This window comes from Sander lucioperca, chromosome 5 (assembly GCF_008315115.2).
Source record: "Sander lucioperca isolate FBNREF2018 chromosome 5, SLUC_FBN_1.2, whole genome shotgun sequence".
Taxonomy (NCBI): Eukaryota; Metazoa; Chordata; class Actinopteri; order Perciformes; family Percidae; genus Sander; species Sander lucioperca.
In genome coordinates, this window is record NC_050177.1 from 2,193,474 (window position 1) to 2,203,457 (window position 9,984).

The following is a 9,984-nucleotide window of genomic DNA, read 5'->3' on the forward strand; positions in this document are numbered from 1 at the left end:
TAGGATGGTGACAGGCGTCTGAAGAAAATGATTAGTTTTCTGTCGGGAGAGAGACAGCTCTGGATGTCCCAAACTGCAAACTAATAAAGGGGGGGGAAGCAATAAAGCTCGTGGACAGCAGGTTTGACTGTTTTTATAGACAAATCAATAAAATGATAGATGATGGAAAATAACGGCATCTCAGCTGCCGATTTCTACTGGGGTTTCAAATCATGGTCCTTCACACACACACACACACACACACACACACACACACACACACACACACACACACACACACACACACACACACACACACACACACACACACACACACACACACACACACACACACACACACACACACACACACACACACACACACACACACACACACACACACACACACACACACACACACACACACACGCGCGCGCAAGCAAGCAAGCAAGCAGAATATGTAGGACTTTGTCTGCGTTAATTTAGGGATTGACACATAAATAAGCGGTGATGTGGTAATTTTGTGTCCCTGTGTGTGTATAGCACCATATTGAGGCATGAGTTACACTTTCAATTCTCTTTTTGTTGATGTTTAAATTATTGTGTGTGATGTGTGTGTGTGTGTGTTAATATTTGTGTGTCATAACTAACAAAGTAAATCTCCTGCTGTTAATCTTTTTGAGACCAGAGGGCCAGTGTCAGGATCAATACCGAGGACAGGCCTTCCTCTGAGCCCACCTCTAATTGGCTCCATTTCTACTGTGTGTGTGTGTGTGTGTGTGTGTGTGTGTGTGTATGTGATTGTCCATCCACTGAAGGATGAATTTGTCCAAAATGTTATTCTAGTGAGTTTTATTTGAAGTTCTGTTAACCGATGTGAACGTTAACATGTTTCTATGTGTTAAAGTAAAGTCACCACCTCCAGAAAGTTGGTCTCACATTGGGTTGGGTGTCATTTGCAGTAGATATAACCTGTTTGAAGTCTTGTAACATTGTCTGATGAACAAATATCCAAATATGTTGAAAGCAACAAACATTTCTTTTCAGGAGATTTAAGCAGTAATAAAAAGGTTTATGCTTACATAAAGAAAGGAATAGTTGCTTGTTTTACTAAACATTTATTTTTACTTGAGTTGGACGCACTAGCATTAGCTGTTTCTTGCGTATTGTGACTATTTTACAATACAGTCTTACAATCTTACAGGGAGAAATCCAACATTGAAGACCCATATATTTTGTAAACAAGCAATCAACTTAATCATCTGTACTGCAATGCATCAAGTTGTGTTTTCCTCAGTGGGATGAGGATCACACTTTATTGCTTCACTACTCCTATTTCTGTTTTGTTAAGATTATTTTTGGGCATTTTTAAGCCTTTATTGACAGGACAGCTGAAGAAATGAAAGGGGAGAGAGAGAGGGAATGACATGCAGCAAAGGGCCGCAGGTCGGAGTCGAAACCGGGCCCGCTGCGTCGAGGAGTAAACCTCTACATATGGGCGCCCGCTCTACCAACTGAGCTATCCTGGCGCCCCTATTTCTGTTTCTTATCACTGTTGCCATACACATGCATAACTGACAGCAAAGTGAAACATTGTAGGCCACATTTACAGGGAGTGATTAAAAGGCATTCTGTGAAATACAGGCAATAATTAACTGAAGTAGAAGTAGACAAGGAAAAAAGTGGATATAACTTAATAATAAAGACTTAGGACAGGTTGGCGACATTTAACACTGCAATAGTATTTGAAGACTCATTTGTGGGGGAAAAACTACCAGCATCTCACTTCTTATTCATTGAGGAAAAATGAATTTTTAGTTTGTTTTATTGTCAATGGTTAAGCTTCAAACCATGTCTTGTCTTTTATCTCTTCCAGGTCTCATTCTCGCCACCGGCGGTCTCGCAGTAAGAGCGGCAGCCGCAGCCGACGAGGGACCCAAAGCCACAAAAGGAGCAGCAGCCGCAGTCGCCGGAGGAGCCGCAGCCACAGCAGAGAGCGGAACCGAAGCCGCCGCAAGGGCCGCGACCGGGAGAGGGAGAAGGAGAGGGACAGAGGAAGAGACAGAGACAAAGTCAGAGAGAAGGACAAGAGTAAAGACAAGGCAGCCAAAAAAGGGTAAGTGACAAATGACTTTGACATGAAAGCATACATGTACAGGTAGACACAAACACACCAAACAAGTGTGGGGTTGGCCCAGCTCAATCTAAACTGTAGGCTCCACGTGAGGACAGAACATTTTGGTCAGTATAATATAGACTTAAATATGGAGCTTAGTCTCAGCTTCTCCATCTGTCCATCCATCACTTGATCCTTCCATCCATCAATCCATCAATCCATCGTTCCTTTTCTTCCTCCATTTCCCCTTGCAATCAAGGCCAAGGCTACACTGGCCTTGTAATGGGATATAATTCCCTTTTGTAAGAGAAGATGTCATGGGGATATAACAATAGATGGTAGGTAGGAGCGCTGCATAGATTCAGTTTTTAGATAATGTTTTGGTCACCAGATGACGTCTGATGTCTTTACCTCTACTTTTCACCCAGCTGCAATAAGTCTAGAAACATAACAACATCATATGCATCTTTGATGTCTTTGGTCATAAAGAAAACAATAAATGAGAGCTCCTTATTGAGGTGAGAAGTGGTGGCAAATGACATCTTCACTTGCAATTGTATGTCTTCTAAAGGCTGTTATACACACTAGAATACAGGTTTAGAGTAGTGGATCTTTAAACAGTGGTATACTCCACTACAGGTCTAACTACCTTAGAGGCCTCTCTTTGCCTCTACCAGAATAGCACCCTCAATCCCTCCCCAGCGCGGTGTGCTCTAATGTAATTTAAGGCCACTGTAATATGACTGGTACCCAGTTATTGTCTGTCATAGTGAATGGCACAGATGTGTGTCAGACTATGGATCCCATGAGCGGTGCAGACCAGCTGCTGTGCAATACGTCAATTTAAGAGATTTCAGCTCCCCAGATATCAAAACACATGGTGCAGTCTATGTTTTGCCCTTGTCAGTTAACAGATAACTTAAGTTAAGTGCATAGCTTGAAAAGTGTATGTTATAATACACACCCAAAGGTCGATCCAGGTATTGATTAAGCTGCTGTTTAGTTTTTAAAACAAAGGAATAATTTGAATACTTTGCAGCTAAACTTGTCTAAAAGGCAATATTTATTTATAGGCTCTCCATTGGATTTTCTAACAGAAGTATGCAGTAGTAGCCAAATTGCAATTTAGGATGTATTCTTGATACAACAGTGCAATCAGATGATGAAACGTATCACTGTAGCAACGGTCATAACACAAAAATGCATTACATTCTCAACATTTTGTTTAAACTTTGCTTTTGCACCACTGTCAAACTGTCACAGCACCTTTTCTGTAAACTGTGCGTATGCTATATCTCATTAAGTGAAGTAAATGCTAATTATTGAGAAAATGCATCTTTGACAGTGATTGCGCAGAGATTTTTTTTTAACACAACTCATTTAATGTATTTAACAAGTACTATGCACAGATATAAATGAGGAAAACATGCACAGGGTTTAGAAATAAGAGTTAATAGTTCACATATTATTCAAGCTATGGTTTCTTGTTTATTTAGAATTACACAATTTTTAAATGATCTTTCAAATAATGAATCATAAGTTCAGTATACTTGTTAGCGGAAGCAAGTGTTGATAATAAAAAGCCTTATCCTTTTTAATACAATTTCCATATATTTAGCACTACTTTTTTATCCTAATTGGGGCTTTATTGGTCATCAATGAAGACCATGGGGCTCAAGATTTCTCTGTGAACAGAACAACAACAGACATTTGCTTTTAATTTAGTTGAAGCTATTACATATTGCCTTTCTTAGATCTGTATCAGGAAAACAAATAAAGCTAACAGTGAAATGTAAGGCCAGCAGACTATATCTATTTTCTTATTAAGGCTTCAATATCCTTCAGCATCGATAGGAATCTCTTCCTTTATCTCTGACCCCGCTTTAGCTAGTCTGTGTGCATGCGTGTGTGTGTGTGCTCATATACGTAGTAAGTTTGTTGGTGTGTGTGTGTGTGTGTTTGTGTGTGTGTGTGTGTGTGTGTGTGTGTGTGTGTGTGTGTGTGTGTGTGTGTGTGTGTGTGTGCATTTCCACCTGTTGCAGCGTTAATATATTTCAAACTGTCTATCCTCCTATCTGGCCTTCCAATTTACTGAAACCTGTGGAGGTATGACGTTGGAATAATTCTGACTAAACCATATGGTGCTGACCTGCCAACATACCAGGTGACATATACTGTATGTATGTATGTATGTGTGTGTATGTATGTATGTATGTATGTATATATATATATATATATATATATATATATATATATATATATTTTTTTTTTTTTAATCTGTTCTAAATGTACTTTAAAAGGGATATTTCTTCAAGTTTTTAATGCTCAAGATCGTATTTGAGACTTGTCTACTCCATTGGTATCTCAGTTCACATTGACGGAACATGCAAATAGCTTTAGTCTTGTGAAGAGAACCATCTGGAAGGGCTTTGAAACTCAACTTGCCATTCAAAAGACCCTTTTATTTATCCATTTCTGCTCAAGGAGCTGCGTTCATGGATGTATTATAAGACCTGTAAGACCCGCTCCTGTTCCACCGTCTCGTCTCTGCTGCGTGCAGTTTGTGGTTAACGTTAAATTGGTGTATATTTTGTGACATGATGAAAGATAATTTTCCCACTTTATTTTGACTTTAAATTGTCAACATCATCACACTTAAAGTAAAATGAATGAGTAACATTTAAATGACATTGGTCTATCTGTGGACCTTGATACGATGTTACTTTGAGCGTCCAAAAGCTGCCTGACATGGATGTTCCTGTTATTCCCCAGGTGCTCCCACAGAAGTTGAGTTTCTTTAGCAGAAGAAAGGCAAAGGCAGGGAAATGTTTCAGGAATATGTAAAATGAGGCTTTCTGCACTGTATCCTGTCTATGACAAGTCACATTTTCTATTTTCTGTCTTTTCCATTATCATTCTTCTACTCTTAATGGTGATGGGGGTAGGGTCTTTATGTAAGCCCCTGATCCTCACACACACACACACACACACACACACACACACACACAGTAACACTACAACCTCATTTACATCCAGGTTGCCTTGCTGGGTGGTAGGAGAGGAGTAAAGCAGTGCGATGTTGACGGCGGGGTGGAGAAGAGGCTCAGGAGCTTTATAGTGTCTGTCAGGATAAAAGAGGGGCCCCTCAGAGCAGCACCCTGACACTGACTCTGTGTGTGCATGCTCGTGTGCAGTGTTGTCGTCATTAAACATTTAACACTCCTCTAGTGTGACAGCAGGCAACGTGGTGCACCAGCAGCATGTTTTCATGCAAAATTTATTGAAAAAGACTAGCTGTTGTTAAGAGATCTTGTTGCCTTTCACCGGTGGCAAAGGGTAAGTGGGTGATTGTAGGGGGGTGTGTGTGTGTGTGTGTGTGTGTGTGTGTACCCAGAGTAGTGTACAGGGTCAGTAGGTCAGCTTTGCTCTGTGTAATCATCTGGCTTCGTATTTACAGAGTAAACATAAAAGGGTTTTTTTAAGAATTTAGCCCTATAACACTTTGTTTGTTTGTGTTTTTCTTTTTTTTTTTCCTTGATCGAATTCTCAGCAAGGCGGCTTACTTGTGGATTGTGTATATTGTACATTCACAATAGAGTTAAATATATTCACGTGGCTCCCAACCTTTTTATGTCTGACACATCCCCACAGAGCACAAGTATGCCTTCATCAGCACCACCCGTCATGTTTCAAATATGTTCATTTTAATTGATGTGCATCCATAAACTGGATTTCATTTAACACAATTAAACAAAATATTTTTTGTTGGTTACGTTTGGAACCTTAACCATTTATTCATTAGTTTTAGGGATCTATTTTTATTTCTCTCTATTTCGCTTGCTAACTAGTTTTCATGAAATCTTAATTGCAGTATTTGGTCTTAATGTGTTACAACTAGGGCTGCACAATTAATCGCAATTGTATCAAAATCGCAATATGGACTAGTGCAATATCCAAATCGCAGGGGGGCGCAATATTTGTTAAAGGCAAATATGTGTCAAACCATTCTAAAATAAAGTATTGTGGTGCTGCAGAGACATCCCGGCCTACAAATCCTATCCTACAGACTAAAGAGAAAATCTTTGCTTGGTACAGATCCTCCAAAAATCACACTATAATCATTTTAATTTCTTTCAATATCAGTCAAAATAATCGCAATTAGATATTTTCCTAATATCGTGCAACCCTAGTTACAACTGACCCAAGTTGGTGGGAAACTGAGGAGTGCTGCAGTTAATTGGTTATTGTGACAATACATTTAGCCTACTTAAGGTCAGCCTCACACACAATTTATAATCCTATTTGTTTGTTTTCCTCCGAAACACAAAAATGTAGCTTCTATAAAATTAAATTATGATTTTAATTTTTTTTCTAATTAGATGAGCTACTCAACAATCCTTCCATGTGCCCCTTGGGATTCACTAAAATATACTAGGGACAAATTACAAAGATATGCAAAATAGCTTTGATTCTCAATCTGCGTGGAAGTGGAGCCGATACTTTCTCTTAACTCTGTGTGGCCTGAGTCAGGTCCGGTTTCATTTCATGTTTTTTTCCTTCCCTAAATCAGAGCAGGATAAACAAACAGTGTGTTGTGTTGACAAGGCAGATAATTGACAAAAGTATAATTTGAATGTAACAGCATTCTTCACCTGATGTTCAGACCCAATTCCCACCTGTAATTAATGAGCTGAAATGCAGAATGTACAGTTACATGACGGCTCCTCCACAGTAAGTTTTAATTTCAAGTCACTGTCTTAAAAGGTTTTGGCATAATCAAGCTGCAGAGGTTCAGGCTTTGATCAGGCTTGAGGGAATGTAGTTAGGGTATGGATGAAGCAAAGTCGGTGTTGCCTAGTGTTTTTGATTTTGTTGCATACTCACTCTTTTCCCTTTCCATGTCCGTCACCCTCCTCAAACGCACCTCATTCGTCAAAAGAATTTGTCTGCTTTCAAGAGAAGTCTTCACCCTTTCCTACGGCAGTGTCGACCTCTTTGCTTTCCTCTGTAACCGATCACCAAGGTAGTGGAAGAACGTGGGCTGGCTGCCGTACTCCACATCCTCAATCAGAGAGGTCTGTCCAATTAGGCTGAACTCCTTGTCTGTGCTGGGTCACGGGAGGACTGTTGGTCCATGTGACTCAATTCCATGTCATATGAGTGTGAAATGGGCAGAGGCTGGGCAGCAGAGGCACAGAGGGCAGTGTGGAGACCTCTCATTGAATCAGAGAGCTGTCCTTTCCCTGTCCATGTAAAACTAGAGTTGGTATAATGAGTTTAGGGTTAAAGAAATGAAATGACTGTCTACCTTTTATTAAAGCCTGGTTTGATGTCTTTGTCTGTGAAAGAATCATTTAGGAGTTTTTCTCTGCTAGTATGGGGGAGCACTTCAACAGCGTCCATTGTTCACACCTTTAAACTAGCTTATTTTATGAGGGTGGAGTTTCCTTTTTAAAGTCTTTAAAATAAAACATGTTTCCTTGACACTTTTGTCCATAGAGCCATCCACACCATCCCGCCCATCCCCATCTCTCTCTGTGAATGTGATTGTATAGTAATTCCTCACATTACTGTTTTCTCCCCTGACAAGCTAAACAGAACCCAGCATCACCACAGGGGTCCCGGCAGGACCCGCAGGCCTCAGTTTGGCTAGCTTTGCTTCATCGCTCAGCCTTAACCTCTGGAAGCCTAGAGGCTGTGAGGCAGAGAGAAAATAAAACAAGACCCTCGACACAAGCACACACACATTCACACTCACTGCTGTTGATTTTCTCTGCCTCCTTGCCTTACTCTGAGGAAATGATTGTCTGCTTCTTTGCCTCTGTTGAACATCTATCAGCTCATTAGTGTTGGTAATACACAGAGAAAGTAAGTGTGTTTGTGTGTGTGTTTGCGCTTATGTAGCCCCTGCCTGCGGCATCCTCTCAGCCTGTTGGGAGTGTGTGTATGGGTGGTGTGGATGGGACCGCTGCTGCTGCTGCCGTGGTTGTGTGTGTGTGTGTGTGTTGTTCTGTGTTTGTCTGCATTCTTGCAGGACTCTAGGCTGTGTCTGGCTCTGGGAGCGGGTCTGGGGAGGTAAGAGAGACTTCAAACACCGTCCTCGGAAGGTTAGGATACACTTACATTGACTTAAATCAATGAGCTGTAAGTGTGTGTATTATTTGTGTGTGCGTCAAGGGGGGTAGCCTAGTGGCTAAGAGCAAGAGGAGACATGGGTGAAGCTCAAGAGGAGTAGGTGTGTGTGTGTGTGTGTTGTGGGTGGGGGTTGGGTAGGTGGATGAGGGTGGGTGAAATAGAAGTGATGCCTACATGCAAAAGGTGGACAAGCGTACACACACATACACAAACACAAACACACACAGAGGTCCCAATAGACAACACACATGTGCACACAGAGCATTGCAGCTGTAGTGTTTCTTGGCCCATGGCTGTATGTAGTCATTAGCTGTTTTTTTCCACACAGATAATGTGCATATATTGGATAGAAAACAGCCTTGCTGCATAAACTCAATCTTCACTGGACATTTATTCTCTCTCTCTCACACACACACACACACACACACACACACACACACACACACACACACACACACACACACACACACACACACTGACCTGGCTCCAAACCTTAGTTTAAGGCAGGAAAGGGTGAACAATATAATAACTATAGGTGCATTATCTAATTTTAGAGACTGCCCAAGACAGTTTGTATAGGTGACTTCTAATAGCTCTTAAGCACCAGCTATATCCCCAAACGGACAAGGACACAGCTTAGGCCAGCATGTTCACAAATGTGCTTTGTACACAGTGCATACGGTCTATAGACATGACCAAATGACAACATCTATGTTACTTGGACCGAGGGCTGGGCGATATGGAGATAATCAAATATCACGACATTTTTTACCAAATACCTCAATATCGATACCACAACGATATTGTAGTGTTGACTACACAATGAGATTTTTGATAAATAATCATCTTGATCGATATAATGACTAAGTGGGTAAAGGCAAATAATAGAACAGTTACAACCGTCTGGTAAGTTCAGAAAATGACATAACTTTACTGTAATGCAGCCTTTTAAACCAGAAAAAGACAACACTTATGCCATATTACGATATCCAAAATCTAAGACGATATCTAGTCTCATATCACAATATCGATATAATATCGATATATTGCCCAGCTCCACTTGGACGCTCACACCTACACAAAATTTGAGCTATACCATTGGAATATAATTTTTTTATTAGCCCTTTAATTTTATGTAAAATAATAAGTAGAGAAAAAGTCGGTCTTACCATCAACCAACCTTTCCTTGGTCATTGACTGTATCCTAATTAAACCCTGAATGATGAACGACTGACTCGAGTACAGGAAGTCCAGCCAAGCAGAATAACACAGGCAGAATCTGATAACGATACTCTCATCGATACTCTCATCGATACTACTCTTTATTATTTGGTGCAAAAAATAAAGACCTAAAAAGATTCAAGTTATTTTATTTTTAACTTTTTTTCAGAAATAAGTCAAGTTGTTTCTACTGAGTTTCCTGTATATATAATGAGGGAGGAGCAATTGCTACAAATGGCTGGTCTATAATAACTATAAGCAATGCAAAATTTAAAAAGTTGCTTGTCAGAACCGCTCTCACTAAGTTTGGCTAAGCAGCTTATCACTAAAATGAAAATAAGCTGGTCCACCTTAAAGGTCACCCACCTCACGCACACACACACACACACACACACACACCAACCGCACCAGACCGCACTGCACCGCCACATTCACAGCTATCTGCTAACTTCATACTCACCGTCACACACGCTCTCTTTTTCACTCTCTCCTGCTCATTCGCTTACATTATACACACATATGCGCTGTGTTTT

At 40.5% G+C, this 9,984-nt stretch overlaps 1 protein-coding gene across 9 annotated transcripts in view; it reads left to right on the top strand.

The window, feature by feature from the left end:
* rsrc1 (arginine/serine-rich coiled-coil 1) overlaps positions 1 to 9,984 on the top strand; it is a 126,182-nt gene that overhangs the window by 20,291 nt on the left and 95,907 nt on the right. For all 9 annotated transcript variants that reach the window (XM_031297001.2, XM_031296997.2, XM_031297006.2 and 6 more), the window contains exon 4: positions 1,856 to 2,095. In XM_031297001.2, the coding sequence (XP_031152861.1) occupies positions 1,856 to 2,095 (240 nt within the window). The remainder of the gene's footprint in view (positions 1 to 1,855; positions 2,096 to 9,984) is intronic.